We start from the raw sequence: 16,994 nt of genomic DNA on the forward strand, positions 1-16,994 counted from the left end.
TTTGCTTGTGCCTTCCTCAGCAAGTACACTTTTTCTTATATGAAAGCAAAATACTGCGGATGCTGGGAATCTGAAATAAAGACAAAAAATGAAACTTAGCCGATCTGGCAGCGTCTGTGGAAAGAGAAATAGAGTTATTGTTTCGAGTCCCGTATGACTCTTCTTCAGAGTGAAAGAGAAATAGAAATGTGACGGATTTTATACTGTTTAAGAGGGGGGGTGGAGCAAGTGGAGTACTTTTCTTATGCGTTTCTAGCTCTATCCAAAGGTTTCCCCACATCCACCTTAAAGAATCAAGGTATTATTTTAAAGCTTGGGCCATATCGCCTTCCTTTGTGCATTTTTTTTTATTAACGAAAGCAGATTTGATGCTGTAGCCTCTTTTCATAGCTCAACAAAGCTAAAGATTGAAGCCATTACATGGCCCCCGATTGAATCTTTCCATTGGGGAGCGGGGTTCACAAATTCAATAAAGGGGAATTGGATAAATGTCTAAAAAAAAGTTATGTCAAAGAATACAGCTTGCCAGCAAGAGAGGGCAATTAGACTTGGTGGCTTTCGTGAAAAGTAGCACCAGTGTAGATTTGATGAGCCAAATGGCCTGTTTCTGTGCTGCAACATTCTACGATTCTATTAAGTGCCACAGTTTATTCCAAATGGAATCAGAGTCTGACATAATTGAAGTTCTAGTTATGGGATAACGAGATTTTACCTGAATCAGTTTTTCACTAGATTCATACCATCATCCTGGGATCAATTAGGATAAGTATGCCCTGCTCTATGTAAAGAACAGCCAGATGTTAGCAGATCTCAGTATTTTCAAATAAATGAGAAGGTTTGTGCTCTCCATTTTCAAATACAAGCCGTTCCCGCTGAATAGCAAAGATTCAAGCTGTAATGTCAGGGTTCTCTGTTTAGAGCAGACCTGTTATGGCTTCATGCAATTCAGCATAAAGTTGAAGTAAAATCCCTTGCTGTAATTGACAATGTCCTGCACGCCATTGACTTCATCCATGAACTGAAATCAGGCCAATTCTTTGTGAACGAAGTTGTAATATATTATGAAGCCCAGATGTCTTGGTATAATGAGGACAGTTACAAATTTTAAAATCTCATCCTGATGTTCTCACCAACTGTTTCTAGCCCATTGAGATTTTCTGTTTGATGAGGAGAGAAGGAGAGAGACTGTGTCCTAACAGATGATTCTTGTGCTCTTGTGTTACGGATTGGAAATCTGGTCAACTTTGGATATATTGTAGGCAGAGGATGGGAGATACTGAAGCATCTCCATTTTATAGCCTGGGCCTAACTTCAATGAAGGTGCAAGGTTTAAATTAAGTATGCCCTGGTGATGGTTTCTTCTATGTAATAACATTTCCTCCTTTTTTCACGTTTTACTTTCAGAGATAGAACAGGGAACCTGCAGCGATCCTGGAACACCAGCCTATGGAAGGCGAGAGGGAAAAAGATTCCTTCATGGTGACATTTTGAGATTTGAATGCTTGCCTGCTTTTGAACTTGTTGGCCAAAAATCTATTACTTGCCAGAAGAATAACCAATGGTCAGCCAAGAAACCAAGCTGTGTCTGTAAGTAGTCTGAAACAATCATTGTCTTTATCTTCTGGTTGTTATAATATATACAATATATACGTTTCCACATTGATGTCCATGTGTGTTAAAGATGTCAATTTCAACTTAAATTTGTGCCCTGCTTTCTGCTAACCTTGGCTAGATTGCTAAGGGGGAGAGTGGGATCCATACTGTACTATTAAAGGATGGCAGCTGAGTGAGACAACAAGCAACTGGCTGAAAAAATTTTCAATGAAATTTTATGAATGGCTACCATAACTTTCTGAATATAATGTGCACTTTTTGTGCTAAAAATTGATCTGGAAGTTAGGGTGCATATTATACATGGTAACAAATCCAAGTGAGTTTTATCGCAGTCAGTGAGTGGGCCTCACGGGGAATTTAGTTGATCCTCTTTGGATTGATTATCTTTCCCAAGGTTTAGGTCAGTTTATTAGGTTCACAGAGGAACCCAGGACAAATCTTAGGTTCTTTGGCAGAGACTAGTAAGGGGAGGAGGATGGAAAGCCTGGCAAGGAAAAGGAGACGTTACAAACGAAAATCGCTGCTTGCAAGAGGGTTGAACAGTGCATCCTGTCGCATTTCTTTCAGGATCAACTTGGAGGCAGTTCTCCTCTGAGGCAAACCATCTGGGGATTGCAAGGCTTTAGTCCACCAAAGGACAATTGAGGTAGTGAGTACAAAAGCAGGGAAGATATGCTGAGCCTTTATAAAACTTTAGTTAGGCCACAATCCTTCAGTATTGCGTTCAGTTTTGTCCATCACACTTTAGGAAGGATATGGGGGTCCTAGAGAGGGTGCAGTGGAGATTTACCAGAATGGTTCCAGGAATGAGTGACTTTAACTACAAGGTTTGGTTTGAGAAGCTGGGGTTGTTCTTCATGGAACAAAGCAGATTGAGGGGAGATTTGATAGAGGTGTACAAGATTAGGAGAGATTTTGACAGGGTAGACAAAGAAAAGCTATTCCCAATAACTGATCACACAAAGACCAGAGGAGACAGATTTAAGGTTTTGGGGCAAGGGATACATGGGGAATGTAAGGAAGAATGTTTTTATGCAGCGAATGTTGATGAACTGGAACTTGCTGTCTCCCAGGAATTGGAAACAGAGACGATTAATGATTTCAAAAGGAAATTGGATGGGCACTTGAGGGAAATAAACTTGCAGGCCTGGGGAAATAGAGTGGTGGAATGGGACTGACTGGATTGCTCTATGGAGAGTCAGCATGGAGACAATGGGCTGAATGGTTTCCTTCTTGTGCCCTCATGACTCTATGGCTCTGTAGCATCATATGCAGTAGGATGCCATCCAAAGCCTTTTATGCAATGACTATTTTGATAATCATGGACCCAGTTGGTACATGATATAATAAAACATGAAAGAGTCAAGCAATGCAGGAATCCCCTGGGAGTGTGACGATCTCAAACAGGCCTCCCAGCTTGCCACAGATGATGACCATCACTTGCAACTGGCCTGTCATGTCCCCAGGAATAATGACACATTGACCTTAACAGTACAAAAGTCTAGAACCATATTGTACATGGTGATAAGGCAATTTTTACTATTCATTCATGAAATTCTCAGTGCTTTTCATATTTGGGAGCATATTATATTTGGAAAATTAGGGCAATTTCCACTGCAATGTACCACTCAATTCCTGCCCAGAGTCTAGTACTGTCTGCATCTGTCAGTTGAAGTAGCCTGATATGAATTACTGGATAATTTCAGTGGGATGTACTTAAAAAGACTACTGTGCCATTTCAGTGCAGTTTTTAAAAAGTTTTGGGCGTCTGTGTAATTCAATTGTTTTTCAGAAGCATTAAGGCTAATGGAGTTGGAGCCAGAAAAGCTTTGGCAAGGACTCAACAAAATGGTTGCAGTGTTGTTGATGCTGATCAGTACGAAATATTGTGTCATCTGGAAATTGAGATCAGACAGGCAAAATGATAATATAGTGCAACCCTTAGATTCAGTGGCAGAGACAGGCCAGGATTTTACGGCCCTTCCCGCCTGGTGGGATGTTATGGTCCTGCCGAACTGAATGGAGATTTAAAAGGCTCGCTGCATCCGCTGGGGTTGGGGAGGGTGGGGGAGACATGCCGCGGTGAGGCCATAAAATCCTGGCCCTAGAGCTGGGTGTGTACAAGGAGCAGCTAACTCCATGCTTGTGCATAATACTGGCGAGAGTTAGCTGAGATGCATAGCAATAGTATTTGTCATATCTATCCTAGAATGGGGCTTATGGAACTGACGCTGTTGTAGTAAGGGAAATGGTGTCCCTGGAAGAACATGGAATTAGGTGGGAGGAGGACATTGAAAGTTGTTGGCAAAGTGGCCATTGAGCAAATTAACCGATCACAATGGTGGTTTGTGATGACCAGAAAAGAAATAGTTCAGGGTTTCCGTGGGTGCAAACGATGGAGCGGGAGTGGTGGTGGGGGCTGGGGTGTTTATTTTTCTAAGAATGGAAGGAAAGGGGAGAAAGGTTTAGAGGTGGGCGGTGTTAGAGGTGGGCAATGTTAGAGGCGAGCAGCGGGATGTATCTGTAAAAGGGATGAAGAAATATTTGGAATTAGGCCTGTTAGCAATCATGACCCAGGAGGTGGCAAGTTCTTGTGTGATTCCAAGTGGTCTGGCAAATGGTGAAGAACAGTAATGGATCTGATGAACTTTAAATCTGTTTACCCTGCACAGCAGACTCTGAAATGTAACTACTTTACATGAAGTAGAAAATTGCCATGACATATTTATTTTTAGGGGTTTTTTTTCTGTTCAAACATCACTGTCTGCCAGCTGCCATCTCATTTCAGCTGACTGAACATTTCAGTGTACATGACAATAACAATTTTAATCCAATCAATCCTTGGCTTAGCAGTTTCCTATTTAGCAAATGGCAGCTAAGATCCTCAATTGTTTTATGAAAATGCGCATGTATTCTCCAAAGTCTCATTATGCATTCATTTAAGTGCCCTTTGTAGTTCAGTATTAAATTACTGTAATATTTTATTCTATTTTCAGTCTCGTGCTTCTTCAATTTTACAACTCCATCTGGTGTTCTGCTATCCCCCAACTACCCAGAGGATTATGGCAACCATATGCATTGTGTATGGCTGATTATTGCAAAGCCAGAAAGCAGGATTCACCTGGCCTTCAACGATTTTGATGTTGAGCCACAGTTTGACTTTGTGTCAGTGAAGGATGGGTTAAATCCTGAATCGCCTGTCTTGGGAACGTTCTCTGGAAACAAAATCCCTTCTCCTTTGACCAGCAGTGGCCATGTATCACGTTTAGAATTCCTGACAGATCACTCCACAGCTGCTCGAGGATTTAACATCACTTTCACAAGTAAGTAGGAGCGATCCATCTCTTTTCTTACCTGCAGGCAGCACATTTGAGCAAGTTACATGAAAATCTATTTGAGAAATCTATCACAACAGGTGTATAAGAATAACAACGTTCATCAAAACAAAGCAATCAATACCTTTGCCCTTCTGTTGTTGAGGAATGCATTTAACTGCGGTTTAAAATGCAAGCATGCAGAACGTGCCAGTGCTGCAACTGAAGTCTTGATATTGATGGGGAGGTGGTGAGGAGGCAGGGAAGGCCAAAAGTGGCTAAAGTACCTGACAAGACTGTAGCCATAAAGGTCCTGCTGAATTTAAGACTTGTTATAATCTTTTAGTTTGACTTTCTGTCTGACAGCTGGCCAAATCGATAGCTTGTGGGAACTCCCATGTGTATGTTCCTATCTTTATTTTGCTTTCCGTAAAGTGATATTAAAAAGTGACGGATAATCAGTGCATTTTACTTTCTGGTTTGCTATCTATGAGAATACTTCAATGTGATTGGTTACATACTCTGCTTGCTGACTTCATTGCGGTTGCATTCCCGGAGTTTCCCAGGACTTAGCACCAAATTCATAACGATGTCAGGAAGGGGGAAATCCACGGGCAATCTGGAGGATAGCAAGCTGCAGATTGGGATTTGGGTGTTGCGGTCAACAGTCATGGCAGGGGGAGAGAGAGGTCATGATCAGCAGAAGGGAGGCCAAAGGTTGGTTGTTAAGGAGTGCTTTAAAAGCTCCCTGAGATGAGAATTCCCAGATCCATTTCACTGCCGGTATTTCTGAACCCTGGGAAACCCACAAGGCAGCGGTTAAATTGAGATCAAGATCCCTATTGCACTGAGACGCTGTGTTAAATATGCTAATAAATTATTTTATAAAGAAGATCTTTGGTGGGGGGATAGTGTTTTGCAAGGATTTGTGCTGAAACCACTGTTACTCTCAATTTACATAAATGATCTGGACTTAAAAATAAGCATAAGCAATATCAAATTGGCGAGTATAACTAACACTGAGGAAGAATGCAGCATAATACAAGAAGACATTGGAAGACTCACACTGGGCAGTTAAATAGCAAATCATTAAGTAGCAGATTGTCTTTAGACACATTCCTTTTGAGGATCTTTGAAATTCCATAAAAACTGATCCTTGCTCTCCTCTATTTCTTCATCTATGCACTGCCCCTTGGTGACATCATCCATAGATATGGGGTCATCTTCCACATGGATGCTGGTGACAGTCAGCTCTACCTCCACTAGTTCTCTCAACAACCCCCAACTCCAACTGTCTCTGTTTTGTCTGCTTCACCAATATCCAGTCTTGGACTTTGATTTCACTGGGTGTCAGCTGTGGTTCAGTTGGCAGCATCCTCACCTCTCAGTCACAAGACTCAAGGTTCAAGCCCACCCCTGAGCAAGAGCACAAAAATCAAGGCTAACACTCTCGTGAGGGAGTAGCGCACTGTCTGAGATGCTGTCTTTCGGATGAGACATTAAACCAAGGCCCCATCTGCCTCCTCTGCTAGATGTGAAAGATCGCAGGACACTTTCAAAAACGAGCATCGGTGTTATCCCCCGGTGTCCTTGATATTATTTATCCCTCAAGCAACATCACAAAAACAGATTATCTAGTCATTTTCACATTGCTATTCGCAGGATATTGCTGTGCGCAAACTGGCTGCAGTCTTTCCTACATTACAATAGTGACCACACTTCTGAAGTATTCCATTGGCCATAAAGCCCTTTGATTCATATGGCGGTTGTGAAAAATGCCATATAAATGCAGCTCTTTTAATACGTAATTTGAGTGCAGAAAATTCAAGTGATCAAACCTAAGTCGAAAAAAATCAAGCCTCTAGTGACGGACCATATCGATGAGCCAGCCAGGCTTGTCGTTCAGTGATCAACAGTGTGCTGGGCAATGGCAGTGCCCAATGTAGATATAGCCTATATGTGAGAGCAAGGCAAGGAGACTCGTTTGCAGTATGTGCTCCTTGGTACATATCAAACTGGCATGGATTCCTCTGTCAATATCTGAAAAAAGCAAGTTTGTCTTTTTGTGAAATGGTTTTAATTTCATGAGAATTAAACTTCATGTCATTTAAAAAAAAATACTGAATGATATTTGCACGAGGTAATGAATGAAATGTCATGAAAAGACCACATCACCTAGAGAAGCAGGCAACAATGTCAAATCTGTAAGGGAGGTATCTTTTTCAAATACTATGTGTTGATTTCACTACAAAAATTGTAGAATGCACGTCAAAATTATTTATTTTCCATGTGTAGAGGACTTCCAAAGTCTTGGTTAATCACAGTTGAACAGCTTTGTAATTTCTTCAATTCCTCATTGCTATGCGTCAGGCTAGAAATTGTGACAGATTGCCACGGTTGCTGTGAGGAAAATTCATCATGACAGTCACTCAAAGCTGCAGTCACAGAATGTGGTGTGCACTTCTTAATTGGGCTGCAATTAAGCCACAGAGTGTTGTGCCCTTTTTTACTTATTTGCTGCTGGTGCTAACAGCTGATCTTGCAGATCCAGAGTGCCTCTTCAAAAGGGCAAATCACTCATTGCGTCAAAACCAAACCAAACCAAACAGTGAGATAGCTTTATGCCAGCGAAGCTTCCTCAGTGACTTAGTGGGTAGATGCAGCATGTGATGTGATGCTGAGCCAAACAGACCAGGCAGTCTGAGGTTTGGGTTAAGTTAACTGATCTCAGTGAGGATATTACTACTGCTCTGTGCAAGGAAAAGGAATGTTAACTGTACAATTCAATTCTAATTGCTGGAAATCCAGTGAGCACATGATTGGGATCAGCTGCAGAGTCTTTCAGGGTTAAGTAAGCTGCCAGCAGGCAGCTCTCTCGGCTCACAAGTGAAAAGTAACAAAGTTACTGGCAAGCTACTGGTAGCCCCAGGACCAAGCCTTAACAAAATTCCTCTGATACTCAGGGAGGAGGTGAAACAATAGTGACAGAGGAGTGAGGAACAAGCAAGATAGACACAAAATACAGAAAAAGCTTGAAATACTCGGCAGATTTGACATCATCTGTGGAGAGAGAAACAGAGTTAGTGGTTCAGGTTGATTACCTTTCATCAAAACAATATAATGGCATTGCGAGAGTTGTCAATAAACAGGAATATATAGAAAAAAATGTAGAGAAATGTTTCAATAGCTTGAATTTGCAGACTGATTAAAGTGAAAGTAAAGAGTCTGAATGCATCACACTGAAACCCCCCCTGATGCTAATGAGAGATCAAAAATAGATACTAATTAATCTTGTTTAATACTACACTGGGGAGGGGGTGTCATATTCAGGTGAAGGGCAGGTTTGAGGGTAGAAATAATTGGACTGAGGCATGCAGATGTAATTCTGTTCCCATTTTAAAGGCATACATTCCATCCTTATTTTGATGTTCACAATCCTCCATACATATTAATACATTACCCCCAACTCCATGAGCTTTTATCTTGCATATTAATATTTCATGTGGCACCTTATCAAACGTTTTGGAATCCAAGTATACTACATCCATTGGTTCCTCTTTATCGACCGTACTGGATGCATCTCAAAAAACACCAATGAATTTATCCAACAGGATTTACCTTTTCATAAAACTGCATTAACTTTGTCCAAACATACTTTGGTCTTTTAAGTGCATTCTCTGATAATAGGTTCCAGAATTTTCCCGATGACTGATGTCAGGCTAACATGTCTGTAGTTTCTTGTTTTCTCTCTCCCTCATTTCTTGAATATCAGTGTTACATTTACTAACTTCCAATCTGCTGGGGCTGTTCTAGGATCTAGGGAAATTTGGAAAATCATAAGCAGTGCACGCACTATCTCTTTTAGAACCCATTATGTCCCAGAGATTTGCAGCTTTTAGCCCTTTAAGTTTCTCCAATACATTTTCTCTCCTGATGTTAGATAAGTTCCCCATTCTTATTAGCCCCTTAGTTACCTTCTCATTCTGGGGTTTGTATAAAAGTTGAGTTTTTGAGACCAAATTTTTAAGTAAAATGTAGGGGTCAACTTATACATGAGTAGTATTTTCGGGCGGGGGGTTGAAACCATGCCAGTTCTTGGGAACTCCCAAGTCTCAGTGGTTGCTGGCCATGGTCCTGAATTCAACATGGAACTGCTATCAGGCTATATACTTCCGACAGTTTAAATGAGAAAAGAGCCACTGTGAAAAAAAAAAACTCACTGGACTGTTCCCACCAACCTTGCTCCCAAAACTAGCAAGAGGTATGTGAAAAATTAAGGATTTTTGGGCCAAAAGGCAGGGCTGACTTCTACATAAGATCGACTATAACTCAAGTATATATGCTAACTTGTGTTTTGTGCTGTGAAGATAGACACAACATATCTGCTCTTTGTTTCTGCCATTTCCTCATCCCCATGATAGTTTCTCGTGTTCCAGCCTTTAATGGACCAATGTTTACTTTAACTACTCTCCTTTTTTTATGTACTTGTAAAAGCTCTTACAAATATGCATTTATATTCCTGGATAATTTACACTCATTCTATTTTCCCCTTTTTATCAACTTTTTGGTCACCCTTTGCCGGTTTTTAAAACACTCCCAATCCCCAGACTTACTATTATTCCATACAACTTTATAAATCTCTTCTTTTAATCTAGTAATACTCTTAATTTTCTTAGTAAGCGATAGATGGATCTTTCTTGCTGAGTTTTTTTTTAGTGGAATGTATTTTTGTTGAATTCTGAATTATTTTGAATTGTTTCTTTAAATGTTTCCCACTGTTTCTTTACTGCCATACCTTTTAGCCTTTTTACCAATCAAATTCTGCCAGCTCTACCTTTATACCTACATAATTGGCTTTGTTTAATTTAAAATCCTTATTTGGAACTAGAGTATGCTACTTTCAAAATTAATATGGAATTCATTTGTATCATGATCACATTTACCCAGAGGATCTTTTATTATGATATTACTAATTAACCCTGCCACAGTGCACAATACTAGATGTAAAATAGCTTTATCCCTAGTTGGTTCCACAACATATTGTTTCAGGAAACTGGTCATGAAAGCATTCCAAAAGCTCATCTTCTAGACTTGGCCCATTTGATTTGTCCAAACCATATGAAGATTTATATCCCCATGATTATTATTTTGCCTTTGTTACAGGCCCCAATTATTTCTTGCTTAATGCTTTGCCCAATGGTATAACTATCATTGTCAACGTATCCTCGTTAACTTTGAAAATACAACCAACAATGATTCAACATGATGTCTGTTCTAACATTGATGGTTCAGATCATTCACTGGGGTTTGCAATTTCTCCCACTTGGTTCCAGATAAATCTACAAGCCAACCTCAAAATAGGTTGTGTCATGAGAGCAGTAGTAGAAAGCTTACCAATATTCATTCATACTTTTTCTTACTGTCTCTTCCTTCTCTCTTAATTCAATTTTTATTTTAGAGTCATAGAGGTCTACAGCACAGAAGAAGGCCCTTCGGCCCACTGAGTCTGCACCGGTCAAACAAGTACCTAACTATTCTAATTCCATTTTCCAGCACTAGGCCCATAGCCTTGTATGCCATGGCATCGCAAGTGCATATCCAAATACTACTTAAATGTTATGAGGGTTTCTGTCTGTAGCGCCCTTTCAGGCAGAGAGTTCCAGATACCCACCACCCTCTGGGTGAAAAAATTTCTTCCTCACATCCCCTCTAAACCTCCTGCCCCTTACCTTAAATCTATGCCCCCTAGTTTTTGATACCTCCACCAAGGGAAAAAGTTCCTTCCTGTCTACCCTATCTATGTCCCTCATAATTTTATACACCTCAATCATGACTCCCCTCAATCTCCTCTGCTCCAGAGAAAATAACCCCAGTCTATCCAACCTCTCCTCATAACTAAAATTCTCCAGCCCAGGTAACATCCTGGCAAATCTCCTCTGCACTCTCTCTAATGCAATCACAACTTTCCTATAATGCAGATTCCATTAAGGACCACAGTGGTAATTTGTGTTTGGAGCCAGAAGACGTAGGCAGGATTATAAATGAATACTTTGTATCGGTGTTCATAAGGGAGAGGGACGACGTAGGTATGGAAATCAAGCAGAAGGACTGTGATATAATTAAAGTAATTAGCATAGAAATGGAAGAGGTTCTAAATGGTCTGGCAGGCTTAAAAGTGGATAAATCTCCAGGCCTGGATGAAATGTATCCCAGGCTGTTGAGTGAGGCAAGGGAGGAGATAGCAGGGGTGCTGGCAATAATTTTCAATACCTCTCTGGTCACAGGAGGGGTGCCAGAGGACCGGAGGACAGCCAATACTCTAGTTGTGACCTAACCGGTGACAGTTCCAGCATAACCTCCTTGCTCTTATATTCTATGCCTCGGCTAATAAAGGCAAGTATCCCATGTGCCTTCTTCAACATATCTACCTTAAGGGACCAGTGGATATGCACACCAAGGTCCCCCTGATCTTTGGTACTTTCCAGGATCACACCATTAATCGTGTATTCCCATGCCTTGTTTGCCCTGCCCAGGTGCATCACCTCACACTTATCCGGATTAAATTCCATTTGCCACTGATCAGCCCATCTGACCAGCCCATCTATATCCTCCTTTAATCTAAGGCTATCCTCCTCACTGTTTATCACAACACCAATTTTCGTATCATCCGCGAACTTACTGATCAACCCTCCTACATTCAAGTCTAAATCGTTCATATATACCACAAACAGCGAGGGACCCTACACAAATTCCTGTGGAACCCCACTGGACACAGGCACCTAGTCACAAAAACACCCCTCGACCATCACCCTCTGCTTCCTGCCACTCAGCCAATTCTGGATCCAATTTGCCAAATTGGCTTGGGTCCCATGGGCTCTTACCTTCATTATAAGTCTCCCATGTGGGACCTTATCAAAAGCCTTACCTAAGTCCAAGTAGACTACGTCAAATGCATTGCCCTCATCTACACACCTGGTCACCTCTTCGAAAAATTCAATCAAATTGATCAGACACGACCTGCCCTTAACAAAACCATGCTGACTGTCCTTGATTAATCACTGCCTCACCAAGTGTAGATTAATTCTGTCCCTCAGAATTACTTCCAATAGTTTCCCCACCACTGAGGTTAGACTGACTGGCCTGTAGTTCCCTGGTTTATCCCTTCCTCCCTTCTTGAATAACGGCATCATTTTGGCTGTCCTCCGGTCCTCTGGCACCCCTCCTGTGACCAGAGAGGTATTGAAAATTATTGCCAGCACCCCTGCTATCTCCTCCCTTGCCTCACTCAACAGCCTGGGATACATTTCATCCAGGCCTGAAGATTTATCTACTTTTTAGCCTGCCAGACCATTTAGAACCTCTTCCATTTCTATGCTAATTTCTTTAATTATATCACAGTCCTTCTGCCTGATTTCCATACCCACGTCGTCCCTCTCCCTTATGAACACCGGCACAAAGTATTCATTTATAACCCTACCTACGTCTTCTGGCTCCAAACACAAATTACCACTGTGGTCCTTAATGGGCCCTACTCTTTCCCTAGTTATCCTCTTACTCTTAATGTACTTGTAAAATAACTTTGGATTTTCCTTTATTTTACCTGCTAATGTTTTTTGATGCCCTTTTTTGCTCTCCTAATTTCCTTTTTAAGATCCCCCCTACAAATTCTGTACTCCTCTAGGGCTTCCGCTGTTTTGAGCCCTCGGTGTCTGCCATACGCCTCCCTTTTTCTCTTTATCCAATCCTGTATATCCCTCAACATTCAGGGTTCCTTGGATTTGTTGGTCCCATCTATTATCTTTACTGGAATATGTTGGCCCTGTACACTCCCTATTTCCATCTTGAGTGAGTCCCACTGTCTTGATGCAGATTTACCTATAAGTAGCTGCTCCCAGTCCACTCTGGCCAAATCATATCCGATCTTATTAAAATCGGCCTTCCCCCAATTTAGAACTCTGATTCCTGGCCCTTCCTTGTCCTTTTCCATAACAACCTTGAATCTAATGGAGTTATGATCACTATCTACACAATGCTCCCCCACTGATACCTCTACACTTGCCCAGCTTCATTCCCCAAAATTAAATCCAGAACTGCCCCTTCTCTTGTCAGACCTTCTATGTACTGGCTTAAAAAGCTCTCCTGGATGCATTTTAAGAATTCCGCTCCCTTTAAACCTATCACAGTATGACTAACCAAGTTAACGTTGGGGAAGTTGAAATCCTCCACTATTTCTACCGTATTATTTTTACACTTCTCTGAAATTTGCCTACACATCTGCTCTTCTATTTTTCTCTGACTGTTTGGGGGCCTATAGTGCACTCCCAGCAATGTGATTGCTCCTTTTTTCAGTTCTACCCAGATGACTTCATTTGAGGAGTCTTCTAAGATGTCATCCCTCCTTAATGCTGTAATTGATCCTTTGATCAGTATAGCGATATACCCACCTCTTTTACTTCCTTCCCTGTCTCGTCTGAAGACCTTATATCCTGGAATATTGAGCTGCCAATCCTGCCCCTCTCTCAAACATGTCTTTGTGACAGCAATGACACCATACTTCCATGTGTTAATTTGTGCCCTCAACTCATCTGCTTTATTCGTCAGACTCCTTGCATTAAGATAAATACCATCCAACCTTGCCAAACTCCCTTGTGCCTTAACTGGCCTATAATTTCTATGCCTTCCAGACTCACTTGCTCTCTCTTCTAATTTTGGCTGTGCATCTCCCCCTGCTGAACCTCCTCTCAGGATCCCACCCCCCTGCCAAGTTAGTTTAAATCCTCCCCAAAAGCACAAGCAAACATCCCCACAAGGATGTTGGTCCCATTCTGGTTCAGGTGCAACCCGTCCACCTTGTATAGGTCCCACAGTACCCAGAAACGGTCCCAATACCCCAGAAATCTAAAGCCCTCCCTCCTGCATCATCTCTCCAGCCACACATTCATCTGGACTAATCTCCTATTTCTATACTCACTAACGCTTGGCACTGAACGTGATCCAGAAATTACTACCTTTGAGGTCCTGCTTTTTAATCTGCTTCCTAGCTCTCTAAATTCTGCTTACAGGACCTCACCCCTCTTTCTACCTATGTCATTGGTACCAATATGTACCATGATCTCTGTCTGTTTTCCCTCCCCCTTTAGAATGCCCTGCAGCCGTTCAGTGACATCCTTGACCCTGGCACCAGGGAGGCAACATACCATCCTGGAGTCAAGTCTACGGCTGCAGAAATGCCTGTCTGTTCCCCTTACTATCGAGTCTCCCACCACTATTGCTCTTCCCCTCTTTTTCCTCCCCCCCTGTGCAGCTGAGCCACTCAAAGTGCCATGAGCGTGGCTGCACCCTCCAGAGGAACCGTCACTCTCACCGTTTTCCAACACAGAAAAACGGTTCTCGAGCGAGATGCACCCTGGGGATTTCCTGACTACCAGCCTGACACCTTTCTTCTGACTGATGGTCACCCATTTCCTCTCTGTCTGCACCCCCGTAAGCTGTGGGGCGACCACGTCTAAAAACATGCTATCCACAAAACTCTCAGCCTTGCAGATGCACCTCAGCATCTCCAGCTGCCACTCTAGCTCCGAAACTCGGAGCTCAAGTAGCTCCAGCTGGTGGCACTTGCTGCACACGTGGTCCGTTAGAGTGCAAGGAGCGTCTAGGACTTCCCACATGTGGCAGGTGGTATATAACATGGGACTAAGCTGCCCTGCCATGCCTCTAGTTGAAAAAAATCCCTTTAAGTTAAATACGGTAAAAATAGTTAAATTATTTATGTACTTTAAATAAAAACTAGAACTCTTACCTTTCCTTAGCTTAATCTATTTTAAACTGGAGTAAAACACTTACCCACTACTCACCAATCAGCTCTGACCTTTGTGCTAATGTCACTTTTTGAAGCTTCCCAGCACTCGCGCTGTTTCTGATCTCTCCGATGCTCCCTCGCATTGTCTTGTGATGTCACTTGTTATTTTCAACGAGAACTGACTTCAGGACACTCTTCCCAGACTGCTTCACCGCTATGCTGACTGCAGGACACTCTTCCCACTATTCCCTCTCTTTATTCTGAATTTTTGTGCCTGATTTGACTTTAACTTTGCCCTCCTTCTCCATTTTTTCTGTGTCTCTTTCTCAATTCTTAAATCTCCTTGATTAAGGATGTACGTGATTGGTCTCATCATTCACTTGTTGCCCTCATTGAGCCATTCCCAACTTGCACTTCCAGGAGGTTCCGATGCAAAATATATTCAAGCTGAAGGGTGCAGAAAAGTCTAAGCAATGATGCGTACCATAAGGTATCCTGCTCCAGCAAGATTTGGCCCAATGTTATTGAATTGACAATGTGTTGTACTGGAGCTGTTACAGCTATGTGTAGCCTGTGACCTTGGACAGGCACAGAAGGGATCTCAGAAGCAACTTGTTCCTATGTTATTCTGGTCCGCTTTGTGCAATTATAATGCAATAATAGAACCTCCATTAACTCAAATTCTGTGGGTCACATTGTCATCTAGTCACTGAAAGCAAGAAAATAATCACTCTGCTCATTCTGGCGAATCACATGCTGTTGCACTGTAACAACTAACAGGTGGTGAAATCTAACAGTGGCTGAGAAAAGGTGTGGAACTGCAAACAAGGAAAATAAGAGGACAGAAAGGGAAATGATCATGAATGCAGTTGGATAAAGCCACCAAAAGTATTTAATTGAGCTTCCCATATAAGTATCATCATAAGGAAATGGTGAATTTATATTAAGGATAGTTTTCTCAAGTGGTCCTTTATTGGATCTGTCAAAAATACTTGTTTTGTTTTGAAATTTGGTGGGCAATGCCAGCCTCAAAATAGAGATGGTGGCACTATATTAAATTATATGAAACACATTAAAGGAAGGTAGCTCCAGTAGATGGCACAGTTTGTAGGCATGTCCCTATTGACTAGTAATAGTTGCTGCTAATATAATGCTGCAAAATGAGTTGCCTCTATGACTCAAGAACTGAAGAGCTATTTAGGATTTTATTCCTGGCAAGTCACAGTCAGTTTTACTCCACGGTTATTCAAAGTGAGAGCAGAAATCTGCTAAAATGCATGCTCAAAATGTGCAAAATACTCATTAAAAACAAGGACCATTAATGATTCATATATTATTAACTCAATATATAACCTGTCAACTTTCTATTCAAAGGACCTATGGGGTTTTAAATGCTAATTATGCTAACACATATGCTGCATCTCGTTATATGTGTCCTATCATGTTTTTAAGATAATTTTTCTATCAAAGTGACTGTCTATGCTCCTGAAAAAGCTAACAAACTGTTTTTCATGTACTTGGAAGCTGTGACCACTGGTTAGCTCTGTGAAGCAACTTACAGTTCTGTGTCTCACTTCCCACTGAAACAGTTTTTTTGTTTTTGGGTGACCCTTATTCTGAATTTAAGTTTGAATTAAACATGGTACCTTTATTTTTTTTCCCCTCTTTGAATTTTCTTTGCTTAATTATTTTCATTCTTCCCTCTGGGTTAATGTCTCTCTCCTGCTGTTTTATCCAAGTACCAAATCTCCTGTTTGGCATTGATCTTCCTTGCACCCTGCTCTTTCAGCTGATAAATAAGTCACGCTCTCTCTTGACTTGTGGCTAATCATTGGCTTCCCTTTCAAAGGGCAAAGCAATGCTGTTCAGCCCACCTTAGCCACCTCTTCCTCCAACGGCACCATGCCTCAATGGCATAATCTCTGCTCGAGTCTTTTCCACCCCCATCATCTGTTCTTATAACCTCTTGGTGGTTATCATGAAGGTGCACTCCTGAACCTCAAATCTAATGAGAAGTTGGCCTCAGTGCAAATGATGAGACCTTCATTAGCAGTTTGTTTGGCTCCAGTTCCCAGCCCCACCAGACAATGGAACAAGAAATCATGTTCCTGTTGCCATGGACACTCCCTGGCCCCTGACCCCAGCACTTTGTATTTTGATGTAATGAACTCCTGCACTGTGACATATTATTCTGCCCCTTTGGAAGTATGTCTCACAAAATTGCTCTTGAAATCCATAATGCCATCTCAGAAATTATCTGAACTGTG

At 41.6% G+C, this 16,994-nt stretch overlaps 1 protein-coding gene across 1 annotated transcript in view; it reads left to right on the plus strand.

Moving 5' to 3' along the window:
- Nucleotides 1-16,994, plus strand: part of csmd2 (CUB and Sushi multiple domains 2) — a 1,856,113-nt gene that overhangs the window by 1,317,580 nt on the left and 521,539 nt on the right. The window contains exons 14-15 of the mRNA XM_078566065.1: nucleotides 1,405-1,587; nucleotides 4,611-4,937. Of these exons, the coding sequence (XP_078422191.1) occupies nucleotides 1,405-1,587; nucleotides 4,611-4,937 (510 nt within the window). The remainder of the gene's footprint in view (nucleotides 1-1,404; nucleotides 1,588-4,610; nucleotides 4,938-16,994) is intronic.

The sequence above is a fragment of the Cetorhinus maximus genome, chromosome 21, assembly GCF_964194155.1.
Source record: "Cetorhinus maximus chromosome 21, sCetMax3.hap1.1, whole genome shotgun sequence".
Classification (NCBI taxonomy): Eukaryota; Metazoa; Chordata; class Chondrichthyes; order Lamniformes; family Cetorhinidae; genus Cetorhinus; species Cetorhinus maximus.